General features: G+C 41.1%; 1 protein-coding gene across 1 annotated transcript in view; it reads left to right on the top strand.

The window, feature by feature from the left end:
* Positions 1-505: 505 nt before the first annotated feature.
* The window catches only part of IL16 (interleukin 16), a gene marked incomplete at its 5' end in the record, with an annotated part of 38,086 nt that continues 13,149 nt past the window's right edge, over positions 506-25,442 (top strand). Inside the window, 11 exons of the mRNA XM_082489036.1 lie at positions 506-555; positions 5,093-5,504; positions 15,015-15,151; positions 15,865-15,973; positions 18,636-18,729; positions 19,169-19,311; positions 21,644-21,754; positions 23,144-23,258; positions 23,466-23,539; positions 23,633-23,846; positions 24,940-25,057. Of these exons, the coding sequence (XP_082345162.1) occupies positions 506-555; positions 5,093-5,504; positions 15,015-15,151; positions 15,865-15,973; positions 18,636-18,729; positions 19,169-19,311; positions 21,644-21,754; positions 23,144-23,258; positions 23,466-23,539; positions 23,633-23,846; positions 24,940-25,057 (1,577 nt within the window). The remainder of the gene's footprint in view (positions 556-5,092; positions 5,505-15,014; positions 15,152-15,864; positions 15,974-18,635; positions 18,730-19,168; positions 19,312-21,643; positions 21,755-23,143; positions 23,259-23,465; positions 23,540-23,632; positions 23,847-24,939; positions 25,058-25,442) is intronic.

Genomic DNA, 25,442 nt, shown 5'->3' with positions numbered 1-25,442 from the left:
TGCTTCCTGGTGCACGATACAAGGGCTTGGCATTCAAAAGTGGCTCCTATGATGTTTTGCTCCTGGAGCAGAAGTGGCCTATGAAATTCTTAGCTTAACGTCTAAAATATCTGCTAAAAATTATGAGAAACATGCTTGCCATCTCAGCTTCCAGCAGGAAATCCTGCACTTGATTAGCATGGATTCTGGCTGCCCCCCCCCCCCCACCTCCCCCCAACTAGGTTTAACATGCCTGCACCCCATCAATCCTAGGACCAGAGAGTGATGGGTAAAAACAAACTCCTTAAATGGTCTTGCTTTCTCTGGGTAGCTGGGAAGCCTGCTGGAAACAGTTTCCCCAATAGTGCATCCCATTGCTTTTGTTTATCTATCCTTGCTGACATTTTCTTCAATTAGGAAACAATAGCTCCGTTCCAATGTACTGAGCAGAATTACTGAAACTGAGTCACGTGACACCATGAGAGTGTGTTTTCAATTATTCACTCTGTCTTTTTTTGCCAGGCCTATGAAGAGGAACAGCCTTCTGCAGGAGTCAGGTTTGTCTGCCTCGCTGTTGTAAGTTCCTCCTTTTGAATTTTTATATTACAATTAGGGATTTTTAATTTTTTATTTTTTTAACAGCAAATTCAACTCTACAAGAGTTTCTTACTCTTTATTAGAAAACTTCAAAATCTCTAGCTCTTCCTACTGCCTGGAAATCTTAGACTTCTGCAGTAGTTCAGTGCTAATAGCAGTGCTCAGTAATGAATCTGACAAAGATCACAAGATCTAGATTAAAATGGGATGCAAGATATCATGCTGTTAGCACTTGGTAATGTAAAACTCATCTTGTTCTTGCTAGTAAAGAAAAGTTCTATCTTTCCTACTGTCTGGTTAACAGCAGAGCACTCGCATTCAATCTGGGAGCTACACCAAATTATTTGCATCTTGTAAACGCTCAGTTTAATATCCAACCAAAAATTTGAACCAAATGGGCACAGCTCAAATCATGTATTTTGTTTGCAGAAGACAGAGTTAGGGCTTTTTAAACTTAAAGCTGGAAAAATAAAGCTTGGGGGGAAAAAAAAAAAACAAAAAACAAAAAAAAAAACAGAGAAGGAACATTTGGTTTGCATTACAAACCACAGACAACTTCCATCAGGCATGCTGGAGGTATAAGAATGGCAAGAGAAAATGACAAGCAGTGAGTGCACTGGAGGGAGAGATGAATGGTTTGGAGAATTGACTTTGAAGTAATTGTCCGTACCCACAATACCTTGAATTAAATTTGGAGGAAGATGGCTATGAATCATAAAGCTTCTCTGGCACTTACGATATTGTTTTCTGTGTAAAATAACATTTCTGGATATTTTTATTGGAAAACTTATAGTCTATGTTTTTGGTACCTCCTATATTTCTGTCACTTATGCAACCCTGAATCAGCAGCTCTGGAAAGGATGTTGCCTTAGTTAAGACTTGGGCTGTGATTTAATACTTAGAGCAAAAGCAAGTATTTAACTGGAAGTCTTCAGGTCTGCTGGGTTTATTTTCACCTTGGCCACTGGCTTGCTTTAAGATACTAGGTAAGTCATTCAGGGTTAAACTTGGTCTTGGAGCTGATGGAGCTCTGGCGAGGGTGGGGGAGGAGGAAATAGCTAATGCAGCAGGGCAAAAGAGATGTTCTCTCTGCACAAAGTAAAATTCCTCAGGAGCATTGCAGGGGGATGGGATGGCAGAGTGCTCTTTAAACAGTTTTCCTCGCTGTTTCAACAGGTGCTTCTCTGCGTTCCCTGCATCCCAGATGCTTAGCATAGTCAGGGGCACCTCTTGGAGCATTTACTGCCGATGGCAGTGCTCCCTCTTAAGCTTAAGGCAGAGTGAGAAAGGGCTCCTGCATATCTCCATCCTTCATTCTAGCATGCCAGTCTCCAGAGAGCTGTATTTTGACCATTAAGCTATCAACCCATGTGCTTAATAGCTCTTTTTAAATTCTTTCTCTTTGGGGAAGGGAGAGCGCAGTAAATGTTTGTAAAACGTTGAAATCCTTGAATGAAAAGTGCTATTTCTTCTAATTTTCCCCCATAGGCAAGATTGTTTAGGTCTGAATGTGCAACTTGGGCTTGTTTCTGACATTCTTATTGCTAGTGTCTGATAGCGATTGCCAGAATCGCCGAAGGAGCACCAATCCCTGTTGCAGACTTTCAAGTGATGCGCTTCCACACACCTAGCCAGGTGCTGTGGGGAGGTACTTGCAGAAGTTCCCCTCATCCTAGCCACCCTATTGCTTTTTCAACTCCACACTCTGATCTAACGGGCCAGATTGCATTTTTACCTACCTGCAACATCAAGCTTGACAAGATTAATTTCCTAATACACTGGGAATGCTAACAGGGATTTCCCAACTCAAAAATTGCAATTAGGTACATCTGTATTAAGGTAAACTAAACTTTTAGACTTACAAAACCACTAAAAAGTGTCTTTTTTAAAACAAACAAATAAAATCTCCGAACCTTGATAGTCTTTACGTATTCATAGGGATAAGTGTCAGTCAGCTTTTAACTAATATCTACTTAATGAAAAAGCATACAAAAATTTGCAAATTTGTGATGCTGAATTATACCACCACTACTTATTTCAGTTCTCAAAATTATTTTTCTAAGATAATTCATAGCAGTTTTCATCTCTATACTTACAAATAAATCACCACATAGAGGTTTGAAAAAGTAGCTTCTCTCAGTGCAGGAAGGGAGACTGGTCCTAGAGAAATAAGACCCCATGTCAACCACAAAGACCATGTTTTAAAGCTGAGCTCCATCTATGTCATACCTTTCCCCATCCCCTCTGGCCTCTGTCTCCTTACACATAGGCTTAGATGTCCTTTCATTCAGCGTGTGCTCTGCGTCACAGGGAGGGAGCGTGGCTCTGCTGTTGGGCAGTCCTCCATCCACATCGTGGCCGCATTCAGCCATGGTTACAAACCTTGTTACTCATGAGAAGAGAGGCTACTCTGAAAAAAAGAAAAAGGCAGCACATTCTCTGTACTGAAGGGAAAGGAGAATATGGTAGTTCAGTTTGACCCTGAAAGTTTCCCTCATGCCAGCGTGGGGGAGGCTGGGAGCCCAGGGACTTTGGTTCCAGTGTTCCTATCCAGTGGGGTCAGACTCTCCCACAGGAGCAGAGAGGATCCCAAAGACACACAGGAGAGGGGCAGAAAACACGCCAGCTTTGTGGAACTTGACATGTTTGCTGGATACTTTCAAATTAAACTTTGCCCTGGAATAGCATGCTGCTAGGGAATTTAACAAGTTTCATTACTCAGGGCACAAGTTTCTGAAGTGTTAGGGATTTTGTTTTGGAAAAGGGACATCAGGGAGCAGAGCAGTATTAGGTTAGGACTGGTATGATGAAAAATAAGTTATGATGGAAGGCTGTAGAAGCATTACCTATCAAAAATACCAGAAAGGACTGCACAAATAAACATCCTTCTCCCTGGGAGATGAAGGGACCTCTTGCTGCTCCTGAAAATGCTATGTGCAATTTTTTTTTTTCTTTTACAAATCCAAACAAATTCAGATTCACACTGGATTGTGTATTTCTCCAGAAATGCCATAGAGGTCCTTTAGACAGGTACTAAATGGCATAGTGTTTATCATCTCTTTTTGGTTTTCCTTGTTATTTGTGTGAGAGAGGAAAAAAAAACAACTGAAAACAATCCTGCAGATTTGTTATAAGGCTAGCTCAGATTTATTATCTGAATCTGGCTTGGCCAGGACTTGCAGGTCCATGTTTATTGTTGTGGCTGTAAAGAGCCTTTAGAAAATTTGCCTTATATTTCTACGTCACCAGTGGCGTTTTAGGTACAAAGTGCACATACGCTTACCCTAATTCTGCACAGAAGCAGGGAAAAAAAACAAACCAAAACAAATGCAACAACCCAGTTTAGAGCACAATGTATAGACTTTTTCTCTCAATAGTATACTTGAGAAGTGCTTTTCAAATTACATTGATTTTCAATTTTGTGTTTAAAACTATAGCATCTTTGATTTATGCAAATCCTTTAGTTTCAATAGGTGTTTTCTCTAGAATAGCAGCATATAGTATCAATTAGGTACTGTGAAGAGAATAGAAAAATTTGTGTAATAAATATGAGAATAAAAATTAAGTGAGAAAGCCAAAGTAATTAATTTAGACTTCCTCTTGTTGAATTTTCAGCACTGACATATACCTACCAAAATATTTCTAGAAAACCTTTTCTGAGAGAAAAAGGAAACAGTTTAACAAAGCTCCCCTTTGTTATCGTATCATACTCATTACTTTACTCATTTTACAAAAACTACAACTTTTGCCACGTTTTGATTGTATAGCATTTCTTCCATTTTCTCTTATTTTTGTATGCTGAATCGTATGCTGAAACAAACCATTTCTGTAATGGGACATTTTTTGATTGATGTTTTGGAGCTGTATTCCTTTATAGAGTTCAATCCCTAATCAGATATTCACATCTTAAGTGCTTCACTGGATCTCTCTGTAGCTGTTAAATGCACAGTCTTAAGTGAGTTCTGGTCTGCAAAGGTAGGAGGAGTTTTATATCAGCCTGACATTCCTTACTCTCTCATGGCTAAGATCTACTTTTGCTAAACCACTTACAAATCAGATGTGCCAGGCAGAGAACTTAACCTCGACAATTTGATTAATCATCTTTGAATTATAGTGGTTTTATGAATCAAACTTCAGAAGGAGCTTCCTCTTTCCAAATAATATTAGGAGGATAGAATAATGCTTTTAAAGTAGCTTCCTTTTCAATTTGGGATTTCAACATGCAAATTCAGCAGAAGCCCAAAGGAAGCAGCACAATGGAAGCATCAAAAACATTTATTAAAAGCACTCCATTGTGCTTGAGGAGCATGGGAAGAGAATGAAAAGGTGAAGGAGAATTTAGTAGAGCCCTGCAAAGAAACAGAATTAGCAAGTCATGAGATATCACGTGGCTGTTAGCAGACTGAAAGGCTCTGTTGATTCGATTTATTCATTAGGGCTTTTCAGTAGTGAAGGTTATTAAGTGGGAGAAAGTGGGGTATATGACAACTTACTTTTTATATTTCCTTTCCTGGAGGATGTTTAGCACCAGAGAAACGGAGAAAGTTATTGAAAGTATCATGCCGCATAAATGGGAGAATGACAGGAAAAAGAGCAGCACCACCAGCTCTCTGAAGATGGATCGAAAGAGCAACGCTGGGAACAGGAAGTCGAGAAAGTTTCGCTCCATTTCAAGATCACTTATACTTTGCAATGCCAAAAACAGTGACGATGGGTCAAGTCCTGATGAGAAATGCCCTGATCCCTTTGAGATCTCTACCAGTTGGGTTCAAGAGGATTTTGACTGCTGTCCCAGAACACAACTGCCATGCACATCAGAGACAGAAGACAGCCCACCTGATCCTCCGCGTGTGATCACCAGCATGATCCAGTCCAAAGCTGCAGCAAATGAAAACTGCAACAACATGAGAAGAAAGTTACTCACCAAGGTAGGCGACTCAGTGCAGTATATTGTGATGTTTCCCCTTGCAGTAGTTCCTAAACAGATTAATTCGTATTTCGCAGGAACACAGGATTCTACTTGGCTTTTTCAGAGCCTGCAGTGTTCCTGCTCTGTATAACCAGCGTGAAAATGTATTAGCTTCCCTGATGCGCTCTTGCACTCTGCTGATTGACGTTCTGCTGAAATGAGGGACTGCTAGGCCACCCTCAGGGGATGCAGCTAGCACAGCTGGTGCTTTCTACCTGCAATATAGTCTTCAGCCCAAAATATAAAACTGTCACTATAGTGAAGTGCATTTGTAAAAGTGTGATACCATGACACTTCACAAGCTGAACAAGTATGAATTGTATTGATACTGTGAAAGACACAGAAGATTCAGCAGACAGATGTTTTTCTCTGATTCAGGAAGGAGGTAGTGATGGCTCTAAACCCACCAGAGATGTCACTTTTTCCTAGAGATGTAAAACTCTTAACAGCCTCATATTACAAAATTATTCTTTAATCAACAAGTAACTACGTTAACCCTAAAGAGCCAAACAATTCTTCAGTCCGAGCAATATATTTGAGATGCCTTTAGAAAGTTCCTTTCCAGTAACGTATCCTAATTTTTCCACTTTCTCTCTACCTATTGGTGAGATGTGTAAAAGGGACCTCACTGCAAATATGACGTCCGTTAATACAGTTTGTATCCTCCTGGAACCTCCCTTATTATATGCCTTTTTACCTGTGCAAAAAATAGCAGCTTATGTGAAAGAACTGATTCTTTCACCTGTAATATTTCTTTCTTACATATTCTATTTTATTTTACGTAGTTTCAGTAGAAATTGGCTAAAACTAGACCTCTACATCTAAAGACACAGTGGCACAGTGGTACTGAAAATCAGAATCTCTCATTACTCCTCGAGTTTCTTGCTAATGATCACAGCATGCAGCCCAATATTGCAAAGACTGCAGCAGGACAGAGATCTGGATGTGAGGTGTTTCAGCCCCTGGCAAAGCCCCAGCGTGAGGACAAAACCAAGCCAATTTTCTGTTACATTCTGAGAGAAAACATAAATAGGTGACACTAGCCCAAGTCCCAAAATACACTCAGTCACCTGCAAAACCGTAACACCAACTCCCTTTTGGAAACAGTCCATATGCACTCTGTTGATTTCCTTCTGTGAGTGAAGAAGGAGCTGGCCTCTCTGGACTCTCCCCCTCTTCTCTTTTAACAAAGCTGAAGCACTTTCTTAGGTGTGTGTCAGCTGCCACAGTCTACTTGATTGCATATCTCCAAAATATGCGGGACTCCAATAACTGGTGTGATCCATACCCATATGAAACTACTCAGTATCTTATTGCAGACTGTAAGTTTAGATCATTTGCTTTGATAGCTGGCAAGCAGCTCAAATAGGGATCTGGGGAACAGAGTCAGTCTCATAACTAATGCCGTTGCACAGATAAAATATAACTGCTTGGGGTATAAATCCACTCTTAGGCAGGAGCGTTAGTGTCACTGAACAGGACGGGTTAGGAGCCTGGATGGATGGTGACATAAATTAGTCAGCAACCCAATCCCTTACAGCAGTGTTTGGGTTGCTTAGTGCCATTGTAGGCAATGGGCACATTAAATTCTCTCTCCAGAGGTCTCATAGCACTATAAACCTCTTCAGATGCTACTTGCTAATCTCCCGTACCTTTCAGAGTCATGGATCAGTGAGCGATTCTAAAAAGTGCTATCTCAGCATGCTAAACAGGATGAACTTTGGTAACAGCTATACTGACCTTATCCTGTACTACTGTTGCTGAGGCTTTGCCCTATATTATGACAGCAGTGATCTCTATCTTCCATATGGCACAAGCCTGTCAGAACAATCTGCCTGTACCACGTGTCTCAGAGAGCTTAAATTTAAACCCTCTCTCTTTAAGAAAGGAGTCAACAAGCATTTTTCAAGTCCCAGCCTAACACTCACTCTCTCCATCTCCATGTGATGCTTCAGAAATTCATGATGTGTGACTCAGGGCTGAAGGATCCTTGTCTTTGTTCAAGAAAATTGATTCCATTCTTTCTGTGGTGTTGCTGAGGATATTCCACTATTATTCTGCTTTCCAGTGCCTGCAGCCCTAAGCATGACTCTGAAGGTGCTAATAACTCCCACAGAACTGAACTATTTAATTTTTGCTGCCGCGTTGGAAAGAGACAATAAAAGTGCTGCATAATTTAATGCTCCCTGTGCATCTCTTCTCCAGAGCTAAAGGGGAACCTGGAATGTCAGCATTCCAAATACTAGTTCCTCTTTTCTGTTCAAAAACTTAATCTCTCTGAGCCATACTCTGCTGATTGCATGCGATTCACTATTGCATAAACCATAAGCAAATCAAATAGTGTTTCGGGATTTCTGCATATGTATGAGAGTCACATTTTAGGATTACTTACAACAGGGAAATGGCAGGCAAGCGGAGGATTTTTGGAGAGGGCATCTAATGCGTCATGACATCAATTCCTTTCACTTCAGTCTTCAATAGAAAATGCTGCTGGAACCATTGAGGGAAGCACTGCAACATGAGCACAACCTACATTAAACTCCAGACAGTCCCCACAGAAACACTTTGGTTCTTGTTGCACTACCTGTAGAAAAAACTTTGAGCTGGAACTCGGATCTTATTATACACCAGAGAATTTCAGAAGGATAAAATTCTGATGATACCAGGTTTTCTTCATTCTTCTTTTCAACAAAATATGCACAGGTTTCGGCACCAATAGTACTATACTAATTGGGGTGGGACTGCAAATTGATGTCACTGCTCCTCTGTCATCCAACCCATACTGCATTACTAGCACGTGTGTGAGAAGGGACCACAACCTTGTATCTTGGGTAAATTTGGCTCTTGTGGGGAGTATTGCAAAGGTTGGCCCACAGGTGCAAAAACATGACTTGTACCTGTGCAGATATTTTTGTTTTTAACCAAAGCATCCATAGTCTGCATTTATGCCACTAGCGAACAAAAAGGCAGAGGATGGATGTTATTTAACTGTGATACTTCCTACCACTTTTACTGTGGTATGCGGGCAGTAACACATGATAGGGGTTTCAGTTCATAACTGCATCTTCTAGGCAACATCTTTCCAACAGTATGTGGCATGGTGGCACACTCAACACGTAAAGCTGCACGGATTGACTTTTCATCTGTACAGAAGTTATAACAGGTGGAAAGAAATACCATTGAGACAAGATTTAAATAGGAGCCCATCAACAACGATGCAGTGGTTTATTACATTCAGGGCAAAATCCTCAGTCAGTGCTACGTCCATATTAACTATGCTGTTATCTCAGACATTTGGATGGCTAGATGGTCATTCACATCCTGCCAAGACACGGCCACCACATCTCACATAGGGCCCTGTGTAACAGTCCTTAGTGGTTATGTCTTCCTTTGACCTCAGCGTACTCTTCTACCACAGATATCCCACTTCCCGGCTGGAGTCCTATTTTCAGTCCTTTTTTGTCACAGAAAAGCTGCTGCCATGACATACATAGAAGGGAAGAACACAGGAGATAATCTGTGAAAAGGGAAATGAAGAGGGAAAGTGTGGAATTGCAAAGACAGTAAACAAGGAAACAGTTGACCACGGAATACTTTAAAGCAAGTGAAGTGAGGGGAAGAGAAAGCAACAGTCAGAAACAGAGAAGGAATCATACCTGCCATGTGCACCTAACTAATGCCCACTTCCTATCAAATGCCACATTCTTCCTTCTTTTCTTCTCTGTGTCCTTGGCATGTTTTGTGCATTGCAACAGCAGCTTCATTCATCTACGTGTTGCTAAGCAGAAAGGCAAGTAGAAATGTTCCCACCAAGAACTATCACTTCATAAACTTCCCAGCCATCCCGCTCCTTCTGCCCGGCTGATCGTATGGGAAAGCAATAGAAACAAATAATATGTCACCATGCACACCCATGCAAAGAAAAGCTGTATCAAAATCTTATAGCACATAACAACTCATGCTTTGTGAGATAGTACCTGGGAAAGAATGTCTCCATCTGATCCATTAATAGCTACATCCGCTTCAAAGTATCTCCTTTCATTATATATTTTAAATAGCAAAGATAAATTTTTCCCCTTCTCTAATGTACTGTCAGCAGTGATGAGAGCATGTGAACAGTCTTTTAGTTCATTTGGTTTCTGTGTTCCAATATTCATTCATATTGAGTATTGCTTATTGCGTCTAGAGAACCCAGATTACCTGGGTGTCATCTGTTCAGCCAGCTCCCATACCACTTAGCTTCCAAGGTGAGGTGCGCTTAGTCTAGTATGGACCGAGCCGGAAAGCCAGCTTGTCAGTGTATAAACAAGCAGACCTCCTTTATAGTTTTCTTTGCACCAGATCAGCAAATTTTTGGTGGCCTGAAAAGAAAAGAAAACAAAGAAATTGTAAGCAGTGTCTGATACCTTGTGCACTGACACAGCAAACCCCGTGGACCATGGCCTTGCCTGCTCGTGTCATTACAGACTGAAACTATGCCAGCTGTAGGGATAACAGACAGGACCAGATAATATCAACTGCTATTCTTCAGAGAACAGCACTCTGCTGGGTTTGAGAGCTGCTTCAAGAAGCATTCCAGTACCTCTTCCCTGCACCACCAACACCCTGGGAAGCACCGCGAGCTACTAGCCAGAGGGGCTGGTAGCAGCATTGAAACAGCATCTGGAATAAACTACAACAGGGAGAGGCTGAATCTTTATGCAAACATTGGATCCAAGCTGATCTGACTGCATGGCTCCACTCAGTTCTAGAAACTTCTCTATCCTGGCTTCCTTTGGTCCCTGACCCTCTGCTTGAAGGAGGAAAAAAAACCAAAAGGTCATTTTTCTCCCTTGGTCATGACCAGAATAAAATTTTATTAACTCTACTTTATGCAAATACCAGTTAGTTGGCTCTTTGGTACCAGGACAAGTATTACGGCAACAGACTGTAATGTCTCAAACATGAGCCTACGGGCAGGATGGAAAAACAAAGCCAGGAGAGGAGATGGCATTTATTTAGACATTTATGTGTTCTCCTCCCTTTTCCTACTTGTTCTCTCTGTCTTCCTGGCCTTCTTGCTTTTGTGACATCAGGGCCAAGTTATCCCCAGAGCAAGTTGGGAAAGAGGCTGTTATATTAAGACAGCGTGTGCTGCAAAACGTGGGCCAGGGCAAAGGCTCCCAGAAAAACATACCAAAGGCCAGATGATGGGTGGAAAGGTCCGTCTGTAACATCTGATGTGCTGAATCGTCTATCTAGGGCAGGACCATAATGCCATTCCCTGCTTCTTGCATCATTCAAAGGCTTTCTAGCTTCTGCCATTTTATTAATTGCAAAGGGAATATGCTGCTGGGAAAATGAATTACATCTACTATAAATATTTTGAAAAGACCAAGGCATTGGCTAGGGTACATCGGAACCGGCGGAGTCACCTCAGTTTACGCCAGAGAGACTCTGGCCCTTACTCTGTTAGAACTGGTGCAGAAAAAAGTGCTGCTTGAAGAAAATCCCCAAAGACTGTATTCTCTGAATTGTCCGCTTGGAAATCCCGGCCATTTCACAGTCAGGAGGCCAGAAAAGCAAAATATTTAAATGCATTATTGTACTGTTGTTAGATATTTTTTTTTTGCTTTATTTATTTGCTTTTTTTTAAACAGCAGTCAATCAGCTCATTGTCATACGCTTGGTTAACTGAGTCAAAGACCTTACTTGAACTAGCCTTGTATAACGCTTTACTTCATTTCAGGGACAATCTAACTACTGTGTCTTACGTTGAGAGTGCACAGAAGTTTTTCAGTTTTCCACAGATGCCATGGTTACCCTTATTTCTAAACAACATCTGGAATTAGATGTTTTGAGATGGGACTCTGGGCTAGAAATGTCTAATGAGAGCATGAAGGAAAAAGAAAAATTTTAAATGGCAGATAGAAAAACATCCTCAGAAGCTTTGCATTTTGCATGACAAAAAAGAGGAGCAGGAGGAGAGAGCTGGCTTGGACGTACAAATTACTTTTCCAGAGCTAAACACATGAAAAATTAATCTACTCTCACCTGTGACAAAAATGCATTGAAGAAGGCTCTTGAACTCCACATTTGATTTTTATCTTTCAGCCAAATAGATTCAGTTTAAAGACAAATTTTGCTTATAATGCACTCCCACAGACTTTCTTCATGTTGTTTCTGCAGCGATGAGTGGATATTATAATGCAGATACAAGTTTCCCTAGAGTCTTGAAGCACTTGGTGGCAAAGCCCCTTATAGGCAAAGAGATTTTATTCACTGGCAGCAAGTATGCATTTAAACATATGTTCTAATAATAAATAGGCAAAGTTGACCTAAAATCCACCTGCCCGCACACTAAACCCGCCAACCTTATTTTAGTAAATTTTCAGCATTCACTACGTTCAGCGCTATAAATCACCTTTCAAAATGAGCAGGACACTTTAAAAAGGAGGAGGATGCAAAATAAGTACTGTCTTTACTCTTGGAACCATCAGTAGTGTTTCTATGCATAAAATAATAAGTGAGACAGGAAATAAAAGATATTAAAGAACAAAACCCAAAGCAAATTGACTGCTGGCACATGAATTGGTCGAATGTTTATTTTTCTACAGAACAGCTTTTATTAATTTTCTGTCATGTTGCAATAACTTGGATGCGAATATAGTGATCTATATCCAGGACCCAAAAAAGTGCAGATGCTGACAACATACAGATATTTGCCACATGTCCCTACAGCCCAATAAAACCTTATTTTTTTCAAGTAATTCACATAAATGAATTGCAGAAACAATTGACACACAGAGAATTGTTCCCAAGTTTTTACTGTAGTGTACAATAGATTTAACCTCTACTTTCCTCCTGAATAAGTGCATGCAACTTATTGCTCTTCAAAAGAATATTCATATCAGTTTTTATTTAGTGTCATTTCACATATATGTCCCAATGCAACTCAGAATTTCCAGCCTAGCACGTGTCCCATTGTACAAAATACAATGTCTTCCCCAAAGGACTTGCATGGTGCTGCAATAAAAAGCCTCAGAGCCAAAGCCACTGCACTCTGTGATGTCCTGTGAAACCGATGAGAGCCAAATCACTTGACAATTAATTATGAAGATTTTTATAAGCATCATGAACATAGCAGCTGTACACTGTGAACAAGTTATAGGAAGGGCATTAGAGTAACTGTGCTCTTAACAGAGATGAGTTGGTGACAGCCTGAAAAGGCCCACTACTAAGTTAAAATCAAGAACAAAATGAAACTATGCAAAGTTCGGTGTGTGTCTGACTGGTACCTATGCGAGGATATATAGATATTTCAAGGGAGCAGTACACAAGAGCAAGGACTCCTAAGAAAAGGAGTTGGCAAGTCCAAACCTGAATTCTGACTACAGAAAAAAGAAGGCAACAACTTTTTTCAAAAACTTACTTCATAATACACTTATTCTTTCACAACAGCCCCGATGCATGATCAGGTGATGTCTCAAAATACTTAGCCAACCAGCAGAATAATTTCCTACCTTTAATATCTGTCTTACATTCTCACATTTTAGAACAAGCATAGTACCCTGTTGAAAACCCTGTGGGTTTAATGGATGCTTCATGTCTGCAGAATCTGACCTGTAATTTCTTACTGATACCTAAAACAAAGAACCAATGCAAACAAGCAGAAAAGGTAGCTCACATTTTCACTACACAAGATCTGAAATTTTAAGACATCAGAACTCTAATCTTTATTTTGTTACCTTGCTGAAGACTTCAAAGCACCGCCATAAGATAAAAAAGAACATAACATAGTCCAGATTTCAAGTATGTATTTCCCAAGATATTTACCTTGTGCGAAAAGTAAATATAGAAGGTCCAAAACTAATATTAGAGTTCAAACAAACTGGTTTAAAATAGAATTCTATCCATGCTTATGCACTTATCTGTTAGTCACTAGAAGCACTCTCCGTGAACAAAGAGGCTTGGTGAAATTCAGACACTCCTCATTAACGGCAGACAATCTGGAATGCAAGCAAACCCACAGAGTTAACAAGTCAGTCAATACAAGTATAGCCCTTACCCATTACCTACTGAATTCAGCCTGCAGTTAGCCTAGGGCTCAAAGTTAAACACTTCATTCATTCACAGCCTTAGATTTACTCTGGCAGGTCTCAGAATGGGAGCCTTCAACGGTCAGCTTGGAAGATAATGACCTTTATTAACATTGCTGTAAATTTGAAGTTTGTGTTTGCTGTCAGTCAGGTATGATGTGATCCCTATTGATTTGTGGTGAAACGGCATAATGATTCTAACCCTCAGGGCTGGATGAACTCTGCTTAGGGCGGAAATGAGGCCCGACTGATGGTGAAGAAGGTGGTTATACAGCTTTCCTTGTGCTGTCAGAGGACTACAGATTACTAGAAATAATTCATGCCACTCTGACCAGGGTACCTGGGAGCAATACAGACAGTTGACCACCGCTATATTTCGTGGCCTGTCCTAACATATGAAATTTGCCTCCCCTTCAGAAATCTATACCTCAGTCACACAAATCTCTCGGGAACAAGCCTGGATCCAGGATACACTGAGAGCCCTCTTCACTATGTGGAGTATGGAGAGGCTGGCGAGGGCAGAGGAGGTGGGTTCAGCTGGGAGCAGAATGAATGAATACTTAAATGAGGAGATTTATTAAACAAATAGGCAAGAAATTGCGTGCTAACTTTCCAGCTTTCCTTGTCTCTTTAGAATTTTTAAATGTCCATGCATTTGTCCTGCAGGAGTGTATTTCCTAGGCAAATGTGTTGTCCTTCATGTGCTTAGTCAATCCATTCTTTGCTTTACTTACTCATATGACTTAAGACACCATACTCTTTCTGTATGGCCATATGTTAATGATTCATAACGGGACTAAAAATGTGCTTACAATTAGTCCTCCAGATGCAACACGCAGACTACAGCAACCTCAACCAGTCTGGAGTGGACAAAGAATCTTCCACTGCTGCAGTCCTCCCTGCTCCGCTGCCCCCACTTAACAAGTCAGCAGCAGGGGTGGAGCTTCTAGTGTTTTGTATACACTTATTTTCCATTCAGACCTCTTCTGTTTTCCAGAGTATTTCCTCTTCTGGCATAAGTTTATTTTCCTCCCTATCTTTCCTTATAACAGTTAGCATAGTCAAAATGTATCCAGTTACTATGAAAAGTCTATTATCTCCTCTCTTCCCCTCTATGTAAAGGGGCACTCTATTCTAATACTTCCCTCTTGTAGCCAGAAGCCACTGAAGTCCTAAGGAAAATAACTTCTTTTAAACACTGACTCTATAATACAATTATTCTTTTACAACTGCACAGTGTTGAAGGCCTGTTCCTGTTCCACTTGGAGGCAATCTGGTTCTAAGCACAAGGACATTTTCTGCATTTCTTAAAAAGGCTCAAGACAACTGTAAGTAACTTTTAACATCCTTGGTACATTTTTGTTCATGCAACCTTTCGTCTTCTGAATCAGGACAGCTGCATCTGCAGGCTGTGTACAACAACAGGGAACAGAGGCTCAGGAATCAAGCTCCCTAGGAGTCCGAACTGTGTGTCTCTCTGGAAAGGGTTCACAGGCAGCCAGGTGCCTGCTGGAGGCGCAGCAAACAGGTACAGTACACATGGAGTCAGCAAGCTTATTAGGGAGCCTTTTGTCTGCACAGATTTTGCATGACCAGCTTTCTGTGACAAGCTACGCCTTGAAGCTTCAGAGAAAGTCAGTGATGTTTAGGAATAATTTCTTACAATTTCTTCCAGTTGGAGAGACAGGTCAAAATTCTAGAAAGATAAACCTGTGACAATTTAGGGATCTAATGTTTCTCAATTACACTAAGAAATAAAACATGGAAGAATGAAAGACTGTACATAACATCAAGTTTTCAAATGGTGTTTTCCTAGTTGCCCTATTAAAGGGCAATGTCGGATGTCACCAGTCTAGCAAGGCCACCAGAAAGCAATGATGTGAGCCAAAGCTCCTGAAAGGGAGTAAAGCGTATAGTCTCTGATGAACTTGCAAATGCAAGACAGTGGGAGAGTGATATTTTGCCTGGCTTGCACTATTCTGTGCTGTCACCTTAGCCTGGATGTAAGCTATATGCGGAAAGGCAGCCACTGATCACCAAGACTGAGCAGAAGAAAGCAGTAACAGGAAAAAATCCTAGCAGGGGATGGGGTGCATCACACATCAAGACATCTGACAGCTCTGTTCAAAGCAAAGGGAGGACTACAGCTGACTCCTCAGTTAGCGAGACACGTAGCACAATAGTGCCGTATTGTTCTTTGTAAAATGATGTGCAAGCATGTTCCTATTTTCTGTTTTTAAGGGATGGTCGTCTGAGCCCAAGGGATGAACTGTTAACACTAAATGGACAATCACTTAAAGATCTGTCCAGCAAAGAGGCTGAACCTCTCATTCACCCAACAACACAGCTGCTCAACATCATGATGGCTAGCAAAGTAAGCATGAAAGTTGTGGTCCCCTCCCACAACGGTGGGGTGATTTGAGAACGTTTACTTGAGAGAGAAGGGGGAATTCATGCATCAGACATTTGAAGAACATGGTTTTGCGCTTCCTGACAAAACCCCAAACCTCTTGTGGTCAGACGCTGGTGACTTTCAGCATAGCTTTTTCCCAGATAAACAGAGGCTATGGCGAGGCCAAGGCCCTGGGAAATTCTAGCAAGGGCTGTACAACCCCTCTTTTTAGAAACACACAACCTGGCAATGTTAATTTTCCATCTAGAAGTTGAGCAAAGACAGAGGTGGATTTAAGGGAAGATCCCTTACATCCCCAAATTTGTCGATGACATCAAGCAATGTGATGCAGTTGACACACTGGAAGGGAGGGATGCCATCCAAGGGGGCCTGGACAGGCTTGAGAAGTGGGCCCATGTGAACCTCATGAAGTTCACCAAGGCCAAGTGCAGGGTCCTGCACCTGGGTTGGGGCACTCCCAAGCACAAACACAGGCTGGCTGGAGAATGAAGAGCAGTCCTGAGGAGAAGGACTTGGGGGTCTTGGTTGATAAGAAGCTAAACATGAGCCGGCCGTGTGCTCTCACAGGCCAGAAAGCCAACCACATCCTGGGCTGCATCAAAAGAAGCATGGACAGCAGGTTGAGGGAGCAGATTCTGCCCCTCTACTCTGCTCTCATGAGACCACACCTGGAGTACTGTGTCCAGCTCTGGAGCCCCCAACATAAGAATGACAACGACCTGTTAGAGCGAGTCCAGAGAAAGACCATAAAGATGATCCGAGGGTTGGAGGCTCCTCTCCTAGGAAGACAAGCTGAGAGAGTTGGGGCTGTTCAGACTGGAGAAGAGAAGGCTCAGGCTTCTTATCCTCTCATCCCCACCCCAAACTCTATGGCACCAAAGGCCATTTGCAAACTCTGGAGGAAACTCAAGGATGGTGACTAGATAGAGTTAGTCCCCTACCACACATTTGCCACTTTCAAAACAATAGATCTCAGCCAGAGATTTGTTGCAGGCTTCAGATCTTCATATTCAAGGAAAAAAGGCAGTTTCTACTTGTTATCTGCAATAGGGTCACACAGAAAGCTCTGATACAATCCTAGACTGAGAAAACACCCCTGACTGGAGCTGCTGTCAGGTCCGAGTACAGTGTGCCTCTTTCTAGGATGGCAGTGAACTGTCTCACCCAGATGTCTGCTAGATTCTGCCAAGGTTTTTGTTTCTTTTCTCTCCTTTAAATGCCTAAGTGGCCAGAGATGACCTATATTAAATATTTGTAGCATAGTACCACCCAAGAGGCAGCCAGGTCAACCGTGCATTTAAAGACAAGCCTGCACCAAATTAATTGAGAGCTAATAGCAAAAGCTTTTCAAGCTGGCTAGCTTGGTTAGAGAAACACTGCAGAATCATTTTCAAAATGCCTCTTTAAGGATCTTGTCTGCATTTCTTATTCTGACGAGTTCCCTCGGAGAATGGGACTGGAAAGCCCTAGCAGGATTTTACTACTTGGCAATGCCTCCACCTGCTGTCGAAGAGGAAAATTATCATTCATTGGTTCTTAAGGTACCTCCTAACAGCACTACTAAAATCAGGCTTCTAGAAGAAAGTGTTTGTCTTGGTTGGTTCCAGACATATTAGAACATATAGAACCTGCTTTGATGCTGCTCTTTTAGTCTTCTTAGCCCCTGCAGAATATCACTGAGCAAAACCATTTTATATTTGTAATTTTACTGTATTTCAATCAGTTTCCATATGCTGTCTGTATTTAATAATATTCTCCCTTTAACTATGACTCCCTCAGGATCAATGGTATTCCTTGTGTCACAACAGAAGCAGGACTTTCAGGAACGATACACATCCAGAAATTATTCGCAACATCAGCTCTTACTCAAATGTGATCATTTATTTATTTACAAACTGTTCTAAAGACCTGCACGTAGAAACCTGAATGTTTTATCTACAGGTCTTTAAATGCTAGAATTAGTGGCCATATTTTCAAAAGCAACTAAAAGTTTACAAGGAGAAGAGGCTGAATTTTTGGAAAACACTAAATCCTAGTCCTCAAAGGTTTTTAAACACCCGGATTGTATTTCTACTAGAAACCATGCCTCTGAAATTAGCAGAAGTTAGACACCTATCCACCATTGCAAAGCTATGCCTAAGAATTTTCCTTTTGAAAATAACACCCATCTAATGTGGTGGAAACTGAATACCCAAAAGCATCTGTTATCTCCAGAAATTAGACAAGCATTGCTACAGTCCACCCATACATCAAAACAAATTGAAACTAATTGAGACCAACTGGGGGTGTCCAATTAATTTTCTGTCCATTTTGACTAAAGACCAAAACTTATTTCTATCTTATTATTTTGGCAAGTTATAATCACACTTATAACAAAAATTTGAGCTTTTTATTCTGCTTTGTCATCCTATTTATTTTAAATAATTAATTTTGCTCCATGTTTTTTTGATTCAGGCTGAAATTTGTGCAAGCCAAATTAGGAGAAATTTTATTTTTAAGTTTAGATCACTTTCAAGAATTTCTTGCATAGCGCTAATTTGTTTTGTTTTACCATTCGGTTCTGTTTTTGTTTTTGTTTTTTTTTTTGTTTTTTTTTTAGGAGATGTCAATCTGTAAGGAAAGGCCTTTGGAAATACAAAATGGTTTTCTGCACAGTAAAGCTGCATGTCAAAGGACCCGCAGTAACTCCACCAGTAAGTTGCAAAGAAGTAATCTTTCCTCTTGTAATATTCAGGGAGTGCACAGCACATCACTTCATCGTGTGATGATACTGCAGTGTTGAAAGAAACTGCAGCTATCGGGAAAATTTAGTCCAGGATCCTCAGCTAAGGATTGCTTATGCATCAGCTTTTATATTTACATTACCTTACAGTTTTGTGCATAAGCATTCCATTTTATGTTTTTTAAGGTATATTCTAAATTAGCCAATACTCTTTTGGTAGGGAATGTTTGCTTTTCAGTATATTTGATGTTAACCGTTACCGCCACAGTGAGGATTGAGAAGATCACTCCTTTCACAGAGAGATTTACAAGAGAAAAAAACAATTCTAAGTAACATTTACCTGATACAATGAATGTGCAGACACGTCCGATTCTTGAGAAATAACCCATCCTCTCTCCCCTGTCTGGCAGGTGTAAACCCATACTGGGCAGGGGAGATGGATGCCGTGGTGCCCCAGAAAACTGTGCCCTTCAGAGACCGGCAGCCCCACGCTCTCCACACCAGCCGCAAATCTCTTTCCCAACAGCTGGACTGCTCTGGAGGGAGAACCCCAGTAAGTGCTACAGGAAATCACCTGAAAAAAAAAAAACCACCAAAAAACGGACAAAACCATTTCCATTAAGAATCCCTCAATGACCTTGGCAGTCACTTTCCCGCCAAAACCTACCTTCCTGGCAGGCCCTGTCAGGGAAGATGGCGCACGCCTGCTTCCTCCACTCTTTAACCCCATCCCTACTCTACGAGGAGTAGGAGAGCGGGAAAGGCTCTGTGCCAGCAAAACCCCATTTTTTCAATAGCTTCTCCCTCCCATTGCCCCAGCAGGTTTTAGAGTGTGTGTAAATCCCCCCTGTGTGGTTCACACCATTCTCGGTAACCACCCGGAGCCTCCTCAGAGCTCACCGCTGAAGAGGCCCTTCCTGGGTGTCTCCCTGCCACTGGCCGTGGAGATGCTCTGTGCACATGGCTGATACAACCCCAGCCTGAGCTTTGGGCCCCGCCGCCGCAAGCCTCCCGAGTCACCTCCGTTGGCCCAGCCATGGCCACAAGCAGGTATGCCCTTGCCCCATGGCTGGCAGTCGCTGCCCTCAGCTGTGCTGGCTGTGCGAGGCAGCCCCCTTTCTGCCCCACAGTGACTCAGACATATTTAAACAACCCCGTTAACGTAGGCTAGAGACCGACAGTCTCTTGATCTCCAGATGGATTCCAAGTGGTTCACCACAGGCGGGGAGAGTGGAGGTTGGGCAGGGTAGAGAGGGTGTGGGTATTTATAGCCAAAGGTCCCCAGGCTCAAGCCTGCAGTGTGGAGATGGAGGTGAAGCTCCTCACACTCAGCTGCCACCTCCCACCCTGCCCAAGGGCGGGCTGGGGGACTTGCCGCGGCTCCCCTGCCTTTTCCTGGCCAGTCCCTCACCCTGGGGGCACCACAGCCTGACCTAGGGCTCTAACGGAGGCGAGGAGGTGGCAAACTGGAGCACAAACCCCAACCAAACAGCACCCGTGCAGACAGACAGACTCTCAGGGATTTGCTGGGCTCCCGCCTCCTCGAAGGTCCTGTGTGGGCAGATGCTGCGCATTGGCAGAGCCTCCTCGGTGGCATCCTGGTTTTGGGTATCACTACCCACCACACACAGAAATACAAAGTACACCTCCTCACACAGAAGCAAAAGAAATTTGAAAACTTCCAATTTCAGATTCAGAAGACACAGAGTGGAATAAGCTATCACCCTGATCTGGCAGAGGTATACTTTTTGGAGACTATGATTTTGGTATTGAATAGACATTCCTCTCTTAATTGTGTTCCTAACCCCATGTTGAAAAAATAATCCTGTTTTCATGTCAAAATTGAGACTTATTTTCTCACATATGCAGAAGCCGAAATTTTGGCTGATGTTCCACACACTTCAACAGCTGTTAGTTTCACTTTGCGGCATTAAAAAAAAAGTGTTGAACTCTCTTGGACTGGTAATAAGTGCTATTAACTCTGGCCCTGCTGAACTTCTTGTATAGTTAGCTTTAGGTAATGAATTTTGTCAGTGCTTAAATTAGTTTGTAACACCCAATTCCATGTTCAAATAGGAGGTTTTTCATTAAATATTTCATTAAAATGCGTCAAATCTCAGAGGCTGGAGTTAAGAAATCCACTATCCGCGGACTGGAGGGAGGAAAAGCACTGAGGAATTGCTTGCCTTGGTTATCAAACGCGCCTCACCTTTCTCAGCTGTAGAAAGAACGCTGTGTGGTGGCTTAGTGAAGGCAGTGCAAGGTAGCTCACAGTCTGAAGAACTTTTGTGAGCACCAATTCATATTTTTGAGGAAATGCTGAAAACAGGTTCTATATGTCCTAGTATGAAATTATTTAGTGGCAATTTGAGGGGAGGAGTTAGAATTTCCTGTTTCTTAGTTCAGTTCTTAGAGGCAAATATGAAAATACTTGTTTAGGACCCCTAATAAGCACAAATGGGATTTTGGCATAGAGAATCAAGTGAGAGCACAAATGTATCTTTCTATGCCATTGCTACTTCAAGAGCCAACATTCTCGTTTCAGTCTAATTTAGTCACTGCAGGACAATTTCAGTGAGCAGGACTTCAGAGTTGGAGTCTTGAACATTTAAAGAAAGCCAAAAAAACCCCAAGGTATCTTCAGGCCATTAACTCCTGATTATATAATGGAAAAAGTTTGTTTTAGCATAAAAAGCCCAGACTACTCACTGTGGTCATCATTTCTGTGCAAATTGATCGAGAGAATTGATTATTATTTTTTTTAAACCTTTAGCACCATCAGTTATTAGGAGGAAAATTTGAAATAAACAAGTTGTCCTAATGTATGTCCAAGATTTTCTGGTTCTCCATTAAAATTATCTTTTTTTTTTTTTTTATGTTTACAGGCAATTTCAAGGCCATCTAGATCACTAAGTACAGCACAGCTAGTGCACACATCCTGTGGCTCACAGGCTTCAGTAATCTCAAACATCGTATTGATGAAAGGACAAGGGAAGGTGAGAAAGGCTCTGTTGATTTACCACAAATAGAATTTTACTTCATTTCACATATGTAATCCACAAAGTGCAGAGAAACGAATACAGGTACTAAGGTTGCTACCTCTGGGTTGCCAATCCATATCCAGGCTTTGCTAGGAGTGATTAGTCATCATCACTTGCTTCTTAATAACCTTCTGAAGAATCTCTTTGCTGAAGCACAGTCTTCAGGTTCTAATAACACATCCACATCAAGCCAGCAGCATCAACACTGACATTCACTGCTACCCGTTTTGGCAGCCAGGGGTAGGCTTGAAATCATAGACTCTGCGATGTAAGTTGCACTAGCACAGGAACCTCAGAACTTCCTTTAAGTCAGAGTTGAGCCATAAAGACAGTTCTGTTGAGAAGGAGAATAAGAGCTACCAGGATCACACAGGACCTCAATAAAAAACAATAAACATGTGCGAAAACCACAATAAAGTCTAGGGAAGGATGGAAGATAGTTGTATGTACTAAAGTAATGTCACTGAAGATGCTTAAAAAGAGACTACAGAAGCTATGAAGTTAAACACATAGCTTTTGAACTTGTTGAATAAGGTTCTAAATTTGTTCATTAATAACCTTTTAAGTTAAAATATTTAATATTTTATTTATAACTGTTTAAGCTGTGAGATCACTCTCAGAAGACATTACATGAAGTATCATCGTCATCATTTACCAAATAATCACTTGTAGTCTGTATTCTGGAAGCCTATGAGGATGCTGCCAGCACAGTACTTTCACTTTTCATTTGAGTGATGTTAAAGGGCTTCAGAGGTGTGAATTAGTCTTGTAACATCCTTCTAGGGGTGGCAGGTAGCGTTTATATAAGGACTTTATATAAGGGGAAGAAGGGCAAAGAATAAGTAGATGAGAAATATCTCCTTACAGAGGTCTATTGGTGTTGTTTAAACTTACAACGCGCATTAACTCTGTTTAGTAGAGGGTAAGAGATATCGCCATGAGATCTCCATCTATGTGTCTGAAATAGTAGTAATATCAAGGTCTTATATGGAGTTTTTTATAAATGTCATTTATGGGAGATGAAATTAAGGATAAGAGCAGATAAATTAATCTCTGAAGGCTGCATATTGGTTCAAGGGGAAAAAAAAGGAATTTAGACACCTTTCAGTGGGTTTATAGTAGTGAATTAATTGATTTAAACAAACAAAAATCAAATCATGAGGGTATTCTGCTGAAATTTTCAGTTGCTTTTACTACTGGTATATGGTTAACGATTTTTTCATGGATTATACTACTTTGTTGACTAGTACTGCCCATGTATGTAATGCAGAAGAAACTGCAAATGAACTAATATGAGAACTGAACATGGGCTCTCACACGTACTGTTTTTCTTCCATAAATTAGGGTTTGGGTTTCAGTATTGTTGGAGGGAAAGACAGCATTTATGGACCAATAGGCATCTATGTCAAAACCATCTTTCCTGGTGGAGCTGCTGCTGCTGATGGAAGGCTACAAGAAGGTGGGAAATCCCTCTTCTCTCCCTTTTCCCACTCTGTGTTCCCAAAGAATGAAACCTGAAGGCAGATTAAAGTGAAGCTGAAATGACTTTTACACCTGCATCCATTATTGTGTTTGCAAGACTCCTCTTGTGTACGTGTACGTATCCTGTAACTTACAACACAATACAGCAATAGTAACATAGTACAATTTTTCTCTTTAAAAACAGGTGATGAAATCCTGGAACTGAATGGAGAATCCATGCACGGATTAACACATTATGATGCTTTACAAAAATTCAAGGTTACGTACTCTCCTTCCAGAACAATTTCTGTCTTTACGCACAATGTGCATGTGAACTCAACCTATTCATTTGTTATCTTTTCTTTCTAACAGGCCAAAAAGGGTCTTCTGACACTTACAGTTAGGACAAGCTTCAGCACGCCTCATTCTGCTTCCAGCTGTCTGTCACCCCACTTGTGTCAGTCACTGAGCTCTAGTACATGCATAACCAAAGAAAACAGCTCTTTCGGTTCAGATAGTGCAGCGTTCTCATTAAATGCTACAAAGCCCAATGACAGGGTCATAATGGAAGTTACCCTAAAGAAAGGTAAGTACTAAAATTAACTGAGCACTGGCAAACAAGGCACTGATTGACAAAACACTGTTCATTTTCTCTCTGAATGTCTTTCCTCACTAACCTGATTGTTTTCCTGAGCTAATTTTTTTTTAATATATTAAATTAGATCTTGGTGCCTGCCGGTGCTAACAGCTATCTATCAACAGCACGATTTTGAACACCAGCTGTCCTCAAGAGCCAATCATTCATTCTTTTTTCACTCAAGCATTAGAGTCACGTTCATATCCTTCATGTGAAAAAGTGAACCTCTTAGCAACATCTACCAATTACTAAGTAGATTATATAACTCTTTACCCATAATTATGCAAGCAGTTCATTTCATTCTTGAAAAGGCTTAAAACGAAATTAAAATAAGTATCTATATCTTCTTGTAGTTCTTTCACCTCCTCTCCAACTGTCTTCACCTTTTATTTATAACCAACCATTGGCAGAATGAAATAAACTTTTAAATATGGGAACATCAAAGCAATGAACAAAACAAAGTCTCTGTGTTTAACAACAGTATGACTTACCAAACACACGGTATGGGATCTGACATCAGAGTGATCGTCCAGAGCAAAGAGGGTAAATTCACAAAAATGTTAAACTGTATTATATAAAACAGAAAGGGGATTGAGATCGTATAGCAAACTATAGCCACCCATCCTTAATTTCTGTTTGGGGTTTTTTCCCTCCTTGGGTTTTTTTTTTTTTCTCCCCTATTCTGTCTCCTTGTAAAATAATTTGAATTCTTCTGTAATGACAGATATTTTGCAAACTAAACCTGCATTGCATTCTGTCTGTGACACACCAATAACAAATTGCAACCAGATTTTGGAACCCCACAGGCAACATTGGTGTGCACTAACTTTAATCACGAGGGGGAAAAAAAAAAGAGGGGAACAAAAAAAGTGATAGGAGCAGCAGCTAATATTAAGTGTGAAACATTCATGAACTCAAAACGTTGGTTCTGGTTTGTGTGGAAAAAATATTTAAACTGAAGACATTTTTTTAAAAGGTCTCTCTCCAACGGTTTGTTTTGACTGCTTCTTATGTCTTTTTTAATTATTATTAATTCTTTCAGAGCCAGGCGTTGGCCTTGGAATTGGGTTATGTAGCATCCCTTACTTCCAGTGTATTTCAGGGATTTTTATTCACACCCTCTCTCCAGGCTCAGTGGCGCATATGGATGGGAGACTCAGGTAGGACGGGGAAGAGTGTCTGTCTTATGCCACAAGTTTTTCATTGCTCTGTTTTATGGGTTTGTTTTTGACCTGTTTGGGTAGGAAGTCTACTGCTTTCTGGGAGTTTTGGATTTAAAGCATATGTGCTATTCTGAGGGTTTGAGCGTGCGTATTTAGGATATGCGGGATTTCCAGATAAATAGCAACCCAGTGAAATTATTGCCTCTTGTCCAGGCTGAGTTACCTTTGGGGGTCTTAGACAAGCACATAGCATTCTTCCTGGAGAAGATTTCCAAATGAGAAAATATCTGGAGAACCCCAAACATATGGCATATTCTGGCCTGTCTGAGCACTGGTTTTCCCTGACACAAGCTCCTCAAATTCTATCCCATCTTGCCCAACA

The sequence above is a fragment of the Vanellus vanellus genome (genome assembly GCF_965231255.1).
Source record: "Vanellus vanellus genome assembly, chromosome: 11".
NCBI lineage: Eukaryota > Metazoa > Chordata > Aves > Charadriiformes > Charadriidae > Vanellus > Vanellus vanellus.
Note: the sequence above shows the minus strand (reverse complement) of the source record. Positions and strands in the feature narration are given on the sequence as shown.